Genomic DNA, 19626 nt, shown 5'->3' on the forward strand with positions numbered 1-19626 from the left:
TCAGGGATTTCTCTGGGCTTTCTAATCCTGTCCTCGGTCATTCCTCCAGCTAGCAGCTCTGCGTTCAGAAGCCAATTCCCTGCCTCCCAACTCTCTCCAGATCCTTTCTTTCAGCCTTCCCTGGGCTTAAGGAGCCCGATTTACATAAAATTTAAAAGTCAACATTTAAATATCATAACTCGATGACTAGGGTTTCCCTGGATAACTTCCGAGATCCGCATTCAGAAGTATGGCTCCTGAGTTTCAGTCTTTCATTTCCCTTTGAGGAAGGAGCCCCGGCTCCACTTAACCGGAGCTGTTCCCCGGTGCGGCCCGCGCGCAACGCAGAAACGTTGAATGAACGAACAAACGAACTGATGAATGAATGGGCTGCGCCCGCCGCTGGGCCTCTGTTACGTCGCCCACTGGCGCAGGCGTGGCCGCGGTAAGAGGCCTGCGGGGCGCCGGCCGCGTAATCCCACCGTCGCGCGGCCGGCTCGGCCACGAGCGCCGGAGCTCCGCGCCGCCTCGCGCCTCCTCCCCCAAGTCCCTGCCCCGCTGGGGCTCGTCACTTCCGCCAACCCCAGGCCGGGGCTGGGGCGGGGAACGCGGGGGAGGGGGCCAGGTCCTGGAGAAGCCCGCCCGCGCACGAGCAGGGACTACATTTCCCAAGGGGCCTCGGCGGCGGCGGCGGCGGCGGCGGGCGCGGCAACGTCCCCCGGAAGTGGAGCCCTGGACTTCCACTCGTGCGTGAGGCGAGCGGAGCCAGAGTCGAGACCAGAGGCCGAACTCGGGATCTGACAAGATGGCCGGGCTGCCCCGCAGGATTATCAAGGTAACCGCCCAGGCCAATCCCCGGCTCTGCGCTCTGCTCTTCACCGCTCGGCGGAACCGGCAGCGCGGCTCCTCGCTTCCTCAGGCTCGCGGCCCGCGCTGGGAGGCCCCAGGCTAGCGCGGAGAGGGTCTGGCCGTGTCGGCGAGGGAAGTCAGGCTCTGGGGAGGGGGCTCCGGAGAGACTTCCGGCCGCGGTGGGGCAACGGGGCGGCGAGGACCGGGGGCTTCCCGTTGGCCGCCCGGCGGGCGGGGGAGGCCTGGCTTGCACCCTGGCGGAGGGTGGGGCCGCGGGGTTGCGGGGCTTTAGTCTTGGGCGCGGGCCGGCGCGGGCCTCCGCGGCCTCAGACCACCGGGGAGGAGGCCGCGGGCGCGCGCGAATTGCGGCGGGGCCCGGACTCCGGGCGGGAGTTGTGGCCCGTCATAGGTGCTCGGCCCTGGAGCCTCCTCTCGGGCCGGGCGTGAGCGCGCGGGTGCGGAAGCCCCGGGTTCAGAATGAATGAACCAAGAGAGTGAGGCCGGGCGGGGCCCGGAGCCCCGGGAGGCGGCTCCGGGAGGGCCGCGCGTCCTGCCGCCGTAGGCACATGTTCGCCGCAGGCTGCTGGGGTCCGGAGACGTGGGGCTGCGCTCCCTGCTGCCCTCGCTTTCGTGATCTCCTCTCTTCTAAATACGTTTCCGCTCGTTATCTGGGTGAAGTGATTTTACTCTGGTTGGCAAACTCCTTGAGAGCGGTTTCTGCTCAAGAGGAAATAGTTGAACACAGCACTGGGAGAGCGGCAGAGCATATTAGGGGGACTTGGTGAAATACTTTGCCTCTCGATTTTATGCACTTTAATGTTTAAACTGTTCCTTGGCTCTTTATGAATACTGTACTTTGGCAAATATATGTGGAACTGTGAAAAATGGACATAACTGGTTTTGTAAATTCTTTATGTAATATCGGGTCCTCAGACGTGCGGTATTTCTTGCAGTACAAGAAACCAGAACCTTGAAATTTCTTGACGTTTTTAATGAAGATTTTAGTTGAACCTCTGTGTTGCTTAATATGCGAGTTAAAGTGACTGAATTGCAGCATCATTTCCTTGATAAAACCTGGTGAACGTGTATTTAATCTAGCTTGTTCTAAAGTTTGGGGGGAGATGCATAAAAGTCCAAGGTCTTTTAATGGGTGATGTATTGTGCCGTGCTTTCTGCAGCTTACATATACCTGAGTTGGGCAGATGTCTCTGACCTAGAGTTGCTTGATTTGGAGAAATAAGACTTTTTATAAGGTAGAAATTCTTAGAAATTAGAGAAGTAGCATAGATTGTCATTGCGTGCTGCAGTCTAATGTGGATTTTCATAGTGCAAAATTTATTGTATTAAGGATTTGTCTCAGAGTCTGTCCAAGGCAGTTAAATTGCTGTATGCGTTGAATGGTCCTTACAGTGTGGTTTTCCTCATATGACCCCAGTCGTATTTATTGAAGCCTCAGTTGAAAATGAGACATGGGGGATCTAGATGTACACCAGATGTCTTCAAATTTTTGTTTCCTGTTTTCAGGTTATTTATTGACCACATAATACAAATTGACATTGTTAATAATTCTCCAAAATACATAATGAAATAAGTTTAACATTTTTTCCAGTTTTTCTTGATTCTGGACATAATCTGCAGTAATATGAAAGCCTTGGATGAACAAATAATCCTGTGAAACTTTAATAAAGTTACAGAAATGATTTATGGCAGTGATTTGAAGTCCTCATAATTCAGTTTTGGCACACAATTTAGTTTACACTAGGTATTTCATTTTAGTATTTTAACCAAGACAGTGATAATTTGTAAATATGGTCTTAATTTTGCAGTATATTGTTGATAGCACTTCTTTGATAAAAAGGTGACTCCGTTTGGGTTTTATCTTGGAAAAGTTAGGTGGTTTTACTTTAATATTTAAAGCTTAAGTTAACTGTTTTCTCCAGTCCCTAGGAAGGATTACAAGACTATAATGTGTTTTCTAGTGTTATTCTTGTATTACGTATATTTTCCCATAATCAGTGAAAAAAAATTTTTAAAGATTATTTATTTGAGAAAATGTGTGTGGATTGAGTGGGGGTGGGGAGGGGCAGAGGGAGAGACTCTCAGGCAGTTTCCCCACTGAGTACGGAGTCCAAGGCTGGGCTGGTTCCTAAGACCCAAAAGATTATCACCTGAGCTGAAACCAAGAGTTGGACATTCAACTGACTGAGCAACCCAGGCATGCGATCAGAGTTTTTTTAAGATTTGCCTTTTTTTGGTCATCTGCAATACAGGATTCCATGTAGAATAGGTGGTCGTGGTGGTGCTGGGTAGGTAGCTGTGCTGTCCGGAATTGAACGAACACACCTCTTTCGTTGGACAGCTATTGATAGGATGCTGTTCACTGCCAACTGGTCATTATTTGTATTTGCAGAAAAAAATTTTAAGGCTTTATTTATTTTTATTTTTTAAAGATTTTTTTATTTATTTATTCGACAGAGATCACAAGTAGGCGGAGAGGCAGGCAGAGAGAGGGGGGAAGCAGGCTCCCTGCTGTGCAGAGAGCCCAATCTGAGCCTTCATCCCAGGACCCTGGGATCATGACCTGAGCTGAAGGCAGAGGCTTTAACCCACTGAGCCACGCAGGTGCCCAAGATTTTATTTTTAAGTAATGGCTACACCCAGTGTGGGACTTGAATCCATAACCCTGACATCAAGAACTGCATACTTCACCGACAGAGCCAGCCAAGTGCTCCTCTTGCCTTTACAAAAGTCTTACATCATTTGATACTTGTAGCTCTTGATCTTGTGAAGTAGACTACCTTACATAGTCTAGAAACCCATTCAGATGACTTTCCTAGGGTCTTAAAACTGGCAAGGGACAGAACTCAGATCTTGGTCAGGTGTGACCTTTCCCTGCTTCTTGTTATTATGAAATGACAATGCATGTAAATATACTTTGATAACTGTGAATAACTATACAAATATAAAATGATTTTTTAAAAATTTCTATTCACTCATTTACTGTCTCACTCAGATTCCCATATACAATCCACTAGCAAATCCCCTAGGGCGTCAGCTTTCAAAATATACCCTTAATCAGCGACGTTTACCCATCTCTCTGAAACCACTCTTCAGTTCCATCATTTGTTGCCTAGCCTACTGTATTAGTGTCCTAATACAAATAGTCTTCTAATACAGCAGCTAGTGTTACTTTTTAAAAATACAGATCATGTCACTCCCATTCTCAGAACTGTACAGAGGTTCTCCATCACACTTAGAATACAATCTTGACTTTTTCTCCTGTGGTTACAAGGCCTTCCTTGCATCTGCTTGCATCTGTGGTCGTCTCCTGCATGTCTGTCCTTGGGTCACTCTTCTGCAACCACATTGTTGATTTGCTCTGTCTGAAGAGTAAGAGGCTAAGTTTGTTCCAGTTACAGGGCTTTCCTTCTGTTTACTACATTGCTTGTTTTGGCATATGGTTCAGTTCTTGGCTCACATGTCATCCTCAGATAAGTCTACCTTAATTATCCCAAAACAGTTTTCCTCTTCCCCTCCCTTATAGTTCTTCTTCATTCCCATATTTCCTCCTCTCCTTTTCTGTACCATTTAACAGTGTTTGAAGTTACATTATTTACTCTTTATCTCTGCTCCTACTAAAGCTCCACAAAAGCAGGGATTCTTAGATGACTTGGGCATTGCTCTAATACCCAGAGGATGTAATGGGCACTGAAATAATGAATGAATGAGTGTGCTTCAATCTCTGGAAGAAAGTTTTAGCAGAGTTATTCTATGTCATAATTTGACATTGTTATTGCTTAGTAGATTCTGTCTAAATCATTGAGCTAAAAGTCAATTTCTGAGCTAGAAGTTAATCTCTAATTCGCTAAAAAAAAAAATCAGTTTTTAATTTTGTCTAATAGGAAGTACATGAGTGCAGTCTTTGAAAGGTTCTACTGAGTACATAGAGAAAGTTAAAGACTCTCTCATCTGCCCTTCAGCATTCCAGATGCCTGCTAGACAATCCTTATTTTTATTGTGTATTCTTCCAGAAAGACCAGAGAGATTTAGTATGTATGTATAGGCCTAGTCCCCTCCGCCCAATGCAGATACCTTAATCTCCCCCATTTTATCTTTGAGGTGACTCATTTTTTTAGAGGGGTTCTTTGTGAAACTGTGGTATTAGACCTTAATTTAACTGATTGCTTATTGCTGACTTTTAGATTGTCTCCAAAATTTGCTATACAAACAGTGCTGTGATCAATATAGTCCTGCAGTTAGTAGTATTTTGCACACATGGTGAATTATACTGGATTTTGACAGTTCTGTGTTTGAGAACTTCAAGAATTTGCTTTTTTCTCTCTTCTCCTCGGCCAGAGCTCTTTTAGTCTTTAAAAGTGACTGAGCAGGGGCACCTGGGTAGCTCAGTGGGTTAAGCCTCTGCCTTTGGCTCAGGTCATGATCTCAGGGTCCTGGGATCAAGCCCCAAATCTCGCTCTCTGCTCAGCAGGGAGCCTGCTTCCCCCTCCCCCTCTGCCTGCCTCTCTGCCTACTTGTGAGCTCTCTCTGTGTCAAATAAATAAATAAAATCTTAAAAAAAAAAAAAAAGTGACTGAGCAGTTACAGCTTAAAATCATGTAAGTTAAAAGATTACTACGGGTGCCTGGGTGGCTCAGTCAGTTAAATGTCTGCCTTCGGCTCAGGTTGTGATCTGAGGGTGTTGGGATTCAGCTCCCCATCGGGCTCCCTCTGCTCAGCAGAGTCTGCTTCTCCCTCCCTTTCTGTGACCCTCCTCCCAGCTTGGCTTGTTCATCCTCCCTTCCCCCACCCTCTCTCCATTTTAAAAAAACAAAACAAACAAACAAACAAAAACTAAAATAAGAGATCCTTCCTAATCTGTTCCTCATAAAAAATTAGAGTTACTTTGGGAGGAGATAAATCAGATCTGTAATTATGGCCTTGGTCTTCCCAAAGTTAATCACAAAGATGGTAAAATACAGCCTAAAGAATAGTAGTTAACTTACTCAGGGAGTTGACTTACTTGATTAAAACCTGGAAAACCAACCTATTCAGATTAGATTTTCACCAGTCTTTCCTAGAATTTATTTTTCTGTTTGTGAGGTTTAGTCAGATTCTTAAAAACTTAATTAGGTCTGACTCTGCATTGAACTTGAGTTCTATATACTTTTTACTTTAATAATTTTGATTTTTAAAAATACAGATATTTCTTTTTTCCTATCACTATTTAAAAGCCCATTCATTTGATATCTGTTCTAGTACATATGGTAGTTTTTAGTGAGAAAAGTCAGATAACTGGCCCTGTTTTTGAGCCTTCAAAGTCTGACTGATAATTTTTTTTTTCCATTTAAAAAAAGGCATGAAAGTCTAACATGATGAGGATGGACTTGTTATATGTAATTAAAACATCCTTAGGAAACTGATCAACTCTTACGGTAAAATCTTGACCAGAAACAGTATGGTGCTTGGCTCTTTTGGTTGTCCCAGTTTAAGAATTTTCTGTTAAGAATTTTCAGGGGCGCCTGGATGGCTCAGTTGGTTAAGCGTCTTTGACTCTTGATCTTGGCTCAGGTCATAATCTTAGGGTTCTGAGATCATGCCCCGCTGCCAGCTCTGTGCTCAGTGGGGAGTCTGCTTGACATTCTGTCTTTCCCACTCCCCCTGCCTCCATTCATGGTCTGTCTCTCTCTCAATAAATAAATCTTTTTTAAAAAAATTTTTCGACCTGGACGCCTGGGTGGCTCAGTCAGTTAAGCTGCTCCCTTGGGCTCCGTTCATGATCACAGGGTCCTGGGATTGAGTTCTGCATCAGGCTCCTTGCTCAATGGGGAGCCTGCTTCTCTCTCTGCCCCTGCCTGCCACTCTGCTTGTGCACACTCTCTCTCTCTGACAGATAAATAAATAAAATCTTAAAAAAATTTTTTTTGGACCATTCTAGGATAATAAACCATATTTTTTGTATATGAGTTCTGGAGTTTCAGGTTCTTGACAAGCTTATTTGTGAATCTTCTTGGTCTCGGTGGATTCCAAGTTAAGAATCCCTGGACTACTTTTGGTAGTGATTAAATTTTCAGGTTGTAAGGATACTTTTTAATTTACTGCCTGATGTTTTGATTATGAAATGTGGGATTAACTGAAAGTAAATTAAAAATATCAGTTGAGTGTTGTTTTTTAAGCTTCTCTATTTCAAGCATTTTCTTTTGTTGAGGTTGATTGACTTTCACAATAGAAATTGAATTTTGTCAAAATAGCTCGCACTTTTGTCTATCATGCTAAGTAATTATGGCATCAGAAATACTATGCTTTTGCTTTGTGGAAGTTCTAAATTTTTTTCACAGTTTGACCACTTACAGCTATAGAGTTTTACCTAAGAGGATGCCTATTTTCCTTCTCTGATGAGTTTGTAGGCCAGAGAAGTTGGATGACTAGGATTCTGCTGAAAGTTGGTAACTTTGCTTTTTTCCCTATATCCCATAGGATGGTTTACTTGTGTGTAAATGGTTTTAAGAAGCAATTAAGTTGTACTACAGATTCAGGTAGTACGGATTGTGAACATACATTTAAATCTGTTATTGTGAGTTATGAATGTGTATGCACTAGAGAAATAAATATCAGAAACAGGGGAATGAGGAGACCATCCACTAGGGGTTTTGGGCATTACAGTTGTAGTCATCAGTTTTGATGTAGGTGCCTAATTTTTATATAATTTTACTTTATAAAAACAAAATAGATCTGAAAGGCATAATATGTGTAGTAATTTTATATCAAGAAATATTCCTTTGTATGAAAGATGTGTTGGACTGGTATTTTATTACACAGTTGAAATTTTCTTTGCAAATGTTTATGAAGGACATTAGCATGGATATGTAAATTAGGAGATGGAGTAATAGGGAATTAGTTAACTTCTGAAATCTTAGCAACTTCTAAAAATGTTTCCTACATGAAGTATTTTTTGTTTTGTTTTTAAATGCTAAGTAGTTATCTTTATTTTGTGGATTAGATAGGATATAGGATCACCATAGTATGAAAACTGGCACTAGCATCTCCGGTGGCAGAAACCATTATTGTATAATTGAAAGAACTAGATAACTGGTAAAGAGCCCTCAGAATCAAAAGAGAGACTTCTCTATTAGCTCTTCTTTTTAAGAGCTGTAGTGTGATATAGCTTAGCGATACAACACTAATAGATATCACACTATTTTGTTTTTTAAAAATCCTGGTTGTAGCTATTCTAGAATCCCTTAAGGGTACTTAGAAAGGGATACATAAAAATCAAAATTTTTATTATTCTGATTTGGCCTACAACTCAGATGTTTCTAAATGGTTAGGATTTAGCTATAATTTAAATGATTTTATTTTATTTGTTGATAAATAATCTCTGTACCCAACATGGGGCTGGAACTCACGACCTTGAGATCAGAGTCACATGCCCTGCTGACTGATCTAGCTAAGGGCCCTTAAGTGCTTTTAGATATTGTTTTCAGAATCTAATGTTGACATATTTTGCTTTTTGGCTAATCTGTTCAGATTTCCAAGCTCCTTAGTTTTCATTATGTCTTGATCAGTAATTTGGTCTGTTTTGGGCAAATCTGTTTTTATTTTCAAAGTCTTTACAGTCTAGCAACTAAAGGCATTGTAGTCAGGAAAATACTAGAAAGAAGTATAACAGTTGTTACCTTTGTGTCTTGAGACTATGGGTGCCTTTATTTACAACTTTTGAAGATTTTAAAAAATAATTTATACTAAGGAAAATATTATTCCCATAAAGTCTTTGTGTTCTTATCAAAATTGGAATTACCATCCCCTTCCCCTCTTACTATAGGGCAGGGACACAAATGATGTACTCAGCTAGTAAGAGCCCAAGGTCAAATTTCATTCATCTGTGAAATTGTGATTTTTCTGCCTTTTTAATGTCCCTTCTTTTTTTTTTTAATCCATTCTTGAGACATTTTCAGTTCAGATAAATAGACATTTACTGGATGCATAATATGTATTTAGCACTAAGCCAGATGAATAAAAAAATGAATGCATCACTATCTAATGGAAAACTCAGTCATGAAACAAGAAATTAAAGTGAGGTGTGTTGTGAGAAAAGATAGACATGGGATTTACCATAGACTGAGGATGAAGGAAAGTAAGGATGAGAGAATTTTTTAAAATTTTTATTTATTTATTTGACAGAGAGAGAGAGAGATCACAAGTAGGCAGAGTGGTAGGCGGTGGTGGTGGGGGTGGGAAGTAGGCTCCCTGCTGCGCAGAGAGCCTGATGTGGGGCTTGAACCCAGGATTCTGGGATCATGACCTGAGCTGAAGGCAGATGCTTAACCTACTGAGGCACTTGGGCACTCTGAGAGAATGTTTTTAAAGTTGAAGGACGGAGGGGTGCCTGGGTGGCTCATCTGGTTAAGTGTCTGCCTTTGGCTCAGGTCACAATTCCAGGGTCCTGGAATGGAGCCTGGCATTGGGGTCCCTGCTGCATGGGGAGCCTGCATCTTCTCCTTGTGTTCTTTCTCTTCTCTGTCAAATAAATACATAAAATCTTTAAAAGGTAAAGTTGAAGGAGGGAGAGTAAGTTTTGGGTAGATGGAATAGCAGGTATGAAAGCTGGAAGGAGAAAAAGCAGAAGAGAAAGAGTACACAAAAGTATACCATATTCCAAGAACCTAGTATGTGTGATGGATAGTATCTTAAGTAATTTTTAGGGTCCCATTAAGAAGTATTACTGTCTAATTACTAAGTTTAGTGAGTTGGAATCAACTGTTGGCGAAGAATTTTAAATTGTTAAATTAAGACTTAGTGTATGAATTATTCACCAGAGTGTAGTGTGACAACTGTTCCTGAAGTGAGATTGGTCATACAGTTTTTACTGTGTAAGTAAGACATCTTTAATTGAACACTTACTATGTGCTAGGTACTGTTCTAAGCACGTTACATGCATTAATTTGCTTAATTCTAAGAGCAGGCCCATGATATGAATATTAGTTTAAACCCTGAATTACAGATATGGAAGCCTGCACAGAGGGGTTAAGTGGTTGGTGGAGCTGTGATATGAATGAACTTGGGCAATCTAAATCTATGCATCATAGGTGCTGTAGATGAAATGCACCAGAGCTTATCTGCCCCTAGATAATAACTGGCAGTGTTTGTATATTATATTTTATCATCTGGGCAAATGAAGTGGAAAAACATGTTCATTGCAAGATCTAAATGCTTAGCTTTTGTGTTTTTATTTATTTATTTATTTGACACAGAGAGAGAGAGAGATCGATCACAAGTAGGCAGAGAGGCAGACAGAGAGAGGGAAGTAGCCTTCCTGCTGAGCAGAGAGCCTGATGCAGGGCTTGATCATGACCCGAGCTGAAGGCAGAGGTTTAACTCACTGAGCCACCCAGGTGCCCCAGCTTTCGTGTTTTTCATCAAAGTCTTTTTATTTATAGTTTAATTAGAGGCTTTTGCACAAGTGAGTCCCTATTTAATAATAGTTTCACTTAAGATGGGATGACTTTGGGGTGATATATTCCTCTCTTGCCCTCCTGGATCCTTTCACTTGGAAAAGTTTGGGGTTCGGGTGAGAAGGAACTAAAGAACAGCTATTTGTCTTTCATTGTATGTTAATAAAAAAAATTAATAAATCACATAGCCAGTACCTTCTCATACATAGAGAGCAAAGGCATCACTGGGAACACTGAAGACATGACAGACAGTCCAGGATGGGGAGACCCATCAAGATTGGTTTAGGGAGAGATATTTTTAGAGATTTTTAGATTTTTGAGCTAAAATTTGAAGGGTAAGTAGAAAAGTGAGGTGGCGGGCATGGGGAGTTGGGAGTAGGATGTCATTCCAGGTTACACATATCAACTCCAAGAATATATTTGAGCAGTGCTAAAGCTGTAACATGAGTCAGCACTTCTTTGCTTGGACTATAGGCACTTGAAAGGCAGTCTTAATTTAAAAAAGTTTTTTATTCTTCCAAAATTTAGTTTATGAATGGGTCTTCATTTTGAAAATTCAGTTAATATACTAAGTATATTATATACCCAAATAATTAAGTAATAGGATTTTTCCCCTTCATTTTCTTTTGCTATTTCGGTCTTCAGTTCATAAAGTGGCTAACATCTTACTGAATATGGAAGGAAAACCTAAATGCTTGATTTATTTTTTTGAAATATAACTCATATACCATAAGATTCATCTATTTAAAATGTACAGTTCAGTGGGTTTTAAAAATTTACAAAGTTGTGTAACCATCACCACTAATTCCAGTACATTTTCATCATCCCAAAAAGAAATCCTATTTCCATTAGTAGTCACTGTCCACCCTCTTAATTCCTCAACCCTTGAGAACTGCTTATTTTTCTGTCTCTCTGGTTTTGTCTGTTTGGGATTTTTCTTATAAATGTAATCACATAATACAGGACTTTTGTGTCTGGCGTCTTTCACTTAGCGTGTTTTCAAGGTTCACATTTTAGCATATATTGGTACTTGATTCCCTTTAAAATTTCTTAGCTGAAGTTTTCTGAGTAAATAACTTTTAAGAAATGACAGTGCTGAAGCATAGTGGTATTTTTTTTTTTTTTTAAGATTTTATTTGACAGAGAGAGATCACAAGTAGGCAGAGAGGCAAGCAGAGAGAGAGGGAGGAGGAAGCAGGCTCCCCACCTAGGAGAGAGCCCGATGTGGGTGGGACTCTATCCCAGGACCCCAAGGTCATGACCTGAGCTGAAGGCAGAGGCCTAACCCAGTGAGCCACCCAGGCAGCCCCCATAGTGATACTTTTATAAGGTAAATAATCTGTATTGGTTCCCCAAAACTAGTTATATTTGAAACCTACATTGCTTTAGAACATTTAAGAAATATTCTTCAGGGCACCTGGGTGGCTCAGTGGGTTAAGCCGCTGCCTTCGGCTCAGGTCTTGATCTCAGGGTTCTGGGATCAAATCCCGCATCAGGCTCTCTGCTCAGCAGGGAGCCAGCTTCCTCCTCTCTCTGCCTACTTGTGACTATTTCTGTCAAATAAATAAATAAAATCTTAAAAAAAAAAAATATTCTTCAGCCTTGTGAGCCATTATTTAAAAAAAAAAAAAGTCAGTGGTAGTATTTTTTTTTTTTTTAAGTGGGAGTAAATCTTTGTCTTTGAAGATTAGACTTGATTGCTAGACACTGAGAAAATTAAGCTAATGCTGGTGAATAATGTTAAGGATCAGCCCTGACTTTTATTCTTATCTCAAAGATTAAGGAACTTTGTGACCTTGGCCAAGTTACTCACTTACCTTGGGCCTCAGTTATTCTAATTCGTATTTGAAAACTTGATGATTATATGATCCCTTTGGGCAGAATTTTAAACAGTGAGAAAAAAACCCATGTCGCATAATCCTGGAACTGATTTTCCCTTTTGGCTTTTAAACTGGCTCTTAAGCAATTAAAAAAAACCCAAAACCAAGTAACAAAACCCACAAAGGCTGGAGTAGCAGTATTCTAAAATAAATGTATAGTTTTCCAGTATAACTGGTAGGTAGGCCTGTATCCTATCAGCTTTGACAGTTTCAAAACCTTTAAATGTATATTCATGTCCTGAGGTTCAGACCTTGAGCCTTTTCTCATTATATAGTCTTAAGAACACCTTTATTTACTTTTACCTGGCTTCAGTCCACATTGATCAGTGATTCCAAAATTTAGTGCTGAATTTCAGGTCTCCAAATGCCTCCTTTTTTCTTCACTTAGCTGTCTTACTGACATTTTTAAATCAACTGTTTTCTTTTTTTTAACAATAGAATGTATTTTGCTATCTCCCTTCATGTGTGTCAGCACTTTTAGTGTTTCTTCCTTGTTATGTCAACATTAACCCAGTTGTCTGAGATTTATTCCTCCTCTTCCCTCCCAGTGTTTCTCTTCCATATTGAGTTTGCTAATAAACCCATGATGGATTCAGCCTCAGGAATGTTTCTGACTTTTCTTAACCCGTTCCTGTCTTCTCCTTCCAGTTGTCTTTGTATGTGGGCCCTTAATCATCCTCTCCTGATTGTTTCTGCAATAATCTCAGAACTCATCTCTCTGTCTTCACTTACTGCCCACCTATATCCCTCTCTCCCCAGCCATCACATTATTCTAAAACACTGATGTGATCATGTTGCTCTCCACTGTATATAGGGTAAGGTTCAGACTTTTAAAACTTGGCATACATGCTGGTCTTTTCATCTTATTTCATTGACATCTCTTCCTGTTTCCTATTTCTTTTCTTTTCTTTTTTTTTTTTTTAAAGATTTTATTTATTTATTTGACAGAGAGAGAGAGACCACAAGTAGGCAGAGAGGCAGGCAGAGAGAGAACGGGAAGCAGGCTCCCCGCTGAGCAGTGAGCAGAGAGCCCATGTGGGGCTCGATCCCAGGACCCTGAGATAATGACCTGAGCTGAAGGCAGAGGCTTAACCCACTGAGTCACCCAGGCACCCGTTTCCTATTTCTTATATAACTTCTGATAGTGTTACTGCTTACCAGCCCAAATGATGTATTTTCCAACTTCCAAATTATGCCATGTTTGCAGGGAAGCATCCCTCATCAAACATGATGGTCCAGCATTCTGTATTTTGGGTTTGTTGTTTCCTCTACTCTCCTGGGAAAAATCTTGACAGGCAGAAATCATCTTGTTTATGTTCTTTTTGTCTTTTTAATAATTAATTAATTAATTAATTTGAGAGAACAAAAGAGTGCATGAGCCAGGGGAGAGGGAGAAGCAGGCTCCCTGGGACCCTGAGATCATGACCTGAGCTGAAGGAAGATGCCTAACCTACTGAGCCGCCCAGGTGCCCCTCTTGTTTATGTTCTTAATAACAAGTAGATGGTGGTTTAGAATTAGAAATACTATTTTTTGTTATTTTACAGGTTCCATAAAAAGAAAATCAGGGATAAAATTTAAGTAATTTGTCTTTTTTTTTTTTTTTTTTTTTTTTAAGTTTTATTTGAGAGGGGGAGCACACCTTTGAGAGAGAGAGAGAGAGAGAGCATGCCGGGGCTCACAAGGTGGGAAGGGCCAGAAAGAGAGGGAGCATACATACTTAAAACTTGCTGAGTAGATCTGAAGTGTCCTTGCAACAAAAAAAATCACAATGGAAAGTAACAGGTAAAAGTTTGTGGTATTATTATTAACTGTCACATATGAAATATGGACAGTAACGTAAGTTTGTGGTATTATTATCTGTCACATCTGCTACATCAGGTATACAGAATGTGTAACTGTATAACGTATAACTGAAAGATTTTACTTTTTGATCAGTATCTTACCTTTTCCTCCACCTAATCGTGTTCTACTTTGTTTGTTTTTAAAGATTCCATGCACAAGTGAGATCGTGCATATTTGTCTTTCTGTGTTTGGCTTACTTAGCATAATTTCCTTGTTGTGAATGGCAGGATTTCCTAATTTTTTAAAGCAGGTGAAGAAATATTTTAATTTGCTCTTTGTAACTGTTGGAAAATAAAATATTTGGCACTGCCTGGGTCAAAGTTTCGAATACCATATATACTTTTAAAAAGGTCTATAGACCTTTGCTCTGATGGTTCACACACATATGTACTAGCCTTTCTGTTTTCTACTGTTTAATTGATAATAGTGGATTAACCATAACAGGGCTATAAACAAAGGTGTTGGAGAATTCCAGTGCTGGCGTCCTTCATTTTAGGGATTACTTAAGCAGATTTTCCTGTGATAGGATGCAGCAGGACCCTGACAACCAAGATCCCAGTCCTAGTTGGTGAGCAGGCTTTTGGTACCTTTGCCCCACAGGTGTGTATTTAAAAAATGCAGCTATTTAGGTCTCCTGTCAATGAAAAGAGAAAGTAAAACTAGCATATGTCCCCTCTTAGGAGTAATCAAGTTACAGCATCAGAGTGTGCACACATGTGCACACACACACTCCAAAATGTTGCTTTATTTCTTGAGTTGAATCATCAGGCCAGTTATGGTTATGATTTATGTATGTTAGTTTCTTAAAGATTACAAGTATTAGTATGTTGAATTATCTGTTTTGTTCTTTATACTGATTATAGACAGTTCCTCTGTCTATGGCAGACTGAAAAAAATAATTCTTTCTGGTTGGTATATATCAGCCACTTTTATATCATAAAGTCAGTGATACAACTTCTGTTAGAAAATAGAAATATCTTGAAAAAATATGATTAGTTGCAAAGTATAGAAATGTTACCCATTTCCCTCAGTATCAAGAGCCTTTTTCTTATCTCTGAAGAAAGAGCTTTATCATGGGGGTGAGAAGGATTGAGAAGGGGTATTTGTATCTTCAGGCAGGGAGGTCCCAGGGATTGTCCCTTTCCTTAATCTTGTTTTCTGTTGGTTACCTTTCTTTTTAGAATCATTTGACTCTCATGTATGTGAAAGTGTTGCCTCAAAGTATTACCTAAGCTGTGTGCAAAATTGCTGGACCCTGTATCTTCTGTCAGGGGTACTGGAGAAGTGCGGTTTGGGAGAAGGTGATTGGGAATCTCAAAAATTTTCCCAGGTTATGAAATTCTGTTTGGGTCATTCACACTTGGAATGTGAGCATATTATCAAATAGTTCTCTGAAGAGCATCTAGCTGTAGTCTGCTGCATTGTAAAGTGAGGAAGAGTGGATCTTAGTTGGTGTAGTATTGGTCTTGATACCTGTGAAACATATATGAATACCAGTAAAACCACTTTTTTAAAAAATGGAAGTATTTTTGACAGTGTGTTATATTAGTTTCAGATGTTACAACATAGTGAATTAGACAGGTTTATAGCTTACGCTATGCTCACAAGTGCTAGCATTATTATAGTACTGTTGACTATGTTCGCTATGCTGTACCTTTTATTCCCGTGACTGACTCATTCTGTAACTGGAAGCCTGTATTTCCCATTCCTCTTCACCCATTTTGCTCATCCCCTCTGGCAGCCATCATTTTATTCTCTGTATTTATGGGTCTGTTTCTGCTTTTTGTTTTGCTTTTTAAATTCCACATGAGTGAAATTATATGGTATTTGTCTTTGTCTGATTTCACTTAACATTATGCCCTTTAGGTTGATTCATGTTGTCTCAAATGGCAAGATCTCACCTTTTTTTTGTAACTGAGTAATATTCCAGTACATACGCACACACAGACAGACACATGCCATATCCTCTATCCATTCATCTGTTGATGGACACTTGGGTTGCTTTTATATCTTGGCTATTTTATTTAATGCTGCAGTGAACATAGGGATGTATATATCTTTTTGAATTACTGCTTTTGAGTAAGCAACCCTTTGAATCCTGAATTTGATTATTTGATTTTAGTTGCTAGATATGGGCATTGTGCCTTCTACTTGTTCAAGTGGAAAGATTCCCAGACATCTAGGGACCTGAGGTGCTTGCATGGGCACCTTCTGGGTTTGGCATTTCCTTAACTGGCATAACTGCCCTTCTACTTCCCAGCTGTCCTTTTATCCTTTGCAGAGTGAAGGGCAGTGAGGTTTGGGGTAGCTCTAGGTTCTGGTACTAGTATTAGTAGCACCTAGGCTTATCCTTACCGTGGCAATTCTGTGAACATTTGGGAGCTGTCACATGTATAAAGTTGTTCCGTGGGTGACTGAAAGGGTGAAAAGAGAGCTTTAAAGTATTGTGGAGGTAGAATAGGAAGCAGCTACCATTTCCAGGTTTGGGAAGAAAACAGAGAAAAGATAGAGGTTATTAAAATTGAGGAACTTGGGATGCAGAGCCCTATCTGGGATGCAGAACTCTTAAGGGAGTCCCCACCCTCTCTGCAGGCACACATGGTGATTAAGCTGGTGCTGTCGGGTGGGGTAAACTGCAGACTCAGTGAATGTGCTGCAGGCTGTTGGGTGATGCTCACAGAAACCTGGAAGAGGCAAGTTCTCTCTTGTAGTTCCCCTTCAGCACTTCTCATCTGCAGAGTTTAGTGCTCAGTCCATGGCAAAGCAGCAGTGTGGTTTGCAGAGTCCCACCTCCGGAATTACAAAGTATAGAAGGATAAGTGAGAAGCCATTATCTTGTGACACAGATACAAATTTCCCGGTGTAGAGGTTTCATAGAGAGAAAGCTGCCTGACCTTTTAGCTCAGCCCATGATAGATAGGGAAGAGCAAAAAACCCTGAAGATGTGGCAGTGTTTGGCTTGACTTCAGTCCTGCAGAATTAGGGATTTTGAGATCTTTCAAAAATATTTTTGTTTTGGCTAAGCTTAGGGTAAGGGAACCACTGCCCCCCCCCATACACACCATTTGTCATAATTTTTTTTTTAAGTAAGTAACATATAAATGCCTTTGTTCAAGTGAGTTGAATTTTCCTCCCCCCTTTTTTTTTTGAACCGGTGCTCAAATCTCAGGACAGACCAGAACTGTGTGCATTCAAACTAGGGTTTTAGAGAAGAAAGTAGGCTCAGAGAAAGTGCCAGAGGATACAAGCGAGTGGTACCTTGGGGGTTCACTCTTGCCCCTATCCTTGGTGACTGCCTCAATTCTGAGGACACTTCGTCATATACTATTAGAACAAATTAAGAAACATTTTCAATTTTTAGCTCAGATACACCTTACAGTTGCAACTCCGTCATTTACCTATCGTGAGCGTATTGATGTTAAGCAGGAGACTGAGGAGTTCAGGTACCAGCTCGTTAAGTGTAAAAGAGCCCTTGACTGCAGTGAGCTTCTAGTCCACTAGTCCAAGTGTTCTGCCACTTATGTTATCTTTCCAGAGGTGGATCTGAGGTAAACTGAAACAACATACGTGAACATCCAGGTCAGTTTTAAGGATTAATTCTTGTGTCATTGCTACACCTTGAAGTTCTAGCTAAATTTAATCTAGCTTTCTAATTCATTAGCTTCTGAAAAAGTCCTTCCCGGGGTTTTACCATTTATCAATGTCTTGAGGTTTTCTTTTGTCTCTGGTTCTGGGATTGTATATGCTTTTAAACCAAACACACAGTTCAGCCCTTTAAGCAGTTTCCATAAAGAGTCCACTACGTAGTTGCAAGCATTTTGCAAGTTTACGGATGTTTATTGGAGAGTATAGCATGGTCATAAGCTCAGGTGAATGGGGGTCTTGTCTACACAAATTAAGACCCACTTCCTGCCCTCAGTAAGCTCAAGACATACACTAGGCTTTTTTTCCCCCTCTTTTAAAGAAACTCTTTTAAGGTGTAATCTACATACAAGTAATGCAGCCATTTTAAGTGTATCATTTACATTTTGACAATAATTATGGAACCACCATCTTGTTAAGATTTGGAATATTCCATCCCAGCACTGTTTATACTGTTTTGAAGTGTGTGTTTTCACTTGTGTAGAAGGGTGTTTTTCTGTACTGTTACACATTACCTTTACAACATCTTTTTCTCTTGGAGCTGTACTTTTGAACATATTCGCAGTTTTTCCTTGGGATAAATTCCAAGACATGAAATTTTAAGGGTTGGGTTAGCTTGTAATCCCACCAACCGTGATTATGAGAGCCAGTTTTCTCCATAACAGTAAATAGCATTATTATTTATTTATTTTAGTCTTTGTCTATTCTGAGTTTTAAGGATTGTCTTGAAAATTAGACATTGTCACTTTCAAAATAGAGTTACTTTCACAATACTTATTCTGTTTCCTTGGGTGACTTTATTTAAAAACATTTTTTTCTTGCTTTTTTGGGTAAGTGGTACTTGGACATGTTACAGAATTCAGCAAAAAGTTATTCAGCTGAAGTGTCTCCTACCTCTCAACCATCTAGTCACTTTCCTCAAGGAAACCACTAAGTTGGATCATTTATATCTGTTATTTTATAATCTTGTAAGCTTTTATAATCTTTTTTTGAAATTTTATTATTTTTGTTTAGAGTTTTACATCATATCATATTAGTTCATACTGCCTGCAGGCCCTAAGTCCAGCATTTATATTATGTTGTTGCAGAGACTGGCTGTCCCACATGAAGAGGCTGAATTTGACCCAGTACTGTTGTACACAGATGCTCTCTCATATGTTAGCCTCAGTATGTAAATTTGTGCTTAATTTCAGTTATATTAAAATCTCAGTTGTGTGGGCCATTTCTCTGTCTGGTTCAGTGGCACAGGATAAAATAATCATCTAAAATTACAGAAAAATGAAATATCTACTGAGCTATATACTCCATCCAGCTGGATCTCTTAAGATTATTTAACTTTCGGGACACCTGGGGTAGCTCAGTCAGTTAAGCATCTGTCTTTGGCTCAGGTCATGATCTCAGGGCCCTGGGGTCAAGTCCCACGTAGGGGCTCCCTGCTTGGCTGGGGAGTCTGCATCTCCCTCTCCCTCTGCCTCCCCTCCAGTTTGTGCTCTCTTTCTCTCTTTTCTACTCTCTCTCAAATAAATAAATAAAATCTTAAAAAAAAAATTTAACTTTCAAACCAGACTGATAATGTGTAAAATATTAAAAATCTCGAAAGTACTCAAGAAAATGAGATTAATTTCATATTCTTCCAAACCTTGAAGTAGAAGACTGAATCTTTAATATGGCAGCCAGTTCTTATTAGCAAATGATCATTATTAAACTTGAGAAATTATCAAAACTACTAAAGGGGCAAAAGAAACTTAAGCGTGATATTCTGGTGCTTAGCATTTGGTCCTTTAAGTGCATAACTTGTAAGGAGAATAGCAAGGGTATGAGCAGAAGTATGAAATAGTTCATGTTGGGTTTAAAACTTTAAGAAAAAAAATTCTTCTTCTTTTTTCCCCCCCATATTCTTGCCCTTTATGGCCACTATCTGGCTCCTTAAAACCTTGAACCTACCATTTTTGGAAGTTCTTGAATCCCCCTTTACCCTTTCTGT

The 19626-nt window shown here is 40.2% G+C and overlaps 1 protein-coding gene across 1 annotated transcript in view; it reads left to right on the forward strand.

Moving 5' to 3' along the window:
- The first annotated feature begins 437 nt into the window (after positions 1 to 437).
- Positions 438 to 19626, forward strand: part of UBE2N (ubiquitin conjugating enzyme E2 N) — a 36710-nt gene continuing 17521 nt past the window's right edge. The window contains exon 1 of the mRNA XM_032346780.1: positions 438 to 814. Within this exon, the coding sequence (XP_032202671.1) occupies positions 785 to 814 (30 nt within the window). The 5' untranslated portion in view covers positions 438 to 784. The remainder of the gene's footprint in view (positions 815 to 19626) is intronic.

This window comes from Mustela erminea, chromosome 6 (assembly GCF_009829155.1).
Source record: "Mustela erminea isolate mMusErm1 chromosome 6, mMusErm1.Pri, whole genome shotgun sequence".
NCBI lineage: Eukaryota > Metazoa > Chordata > Mammalia > Carnivora > Mustelidae > Mustela > Mustela erminea.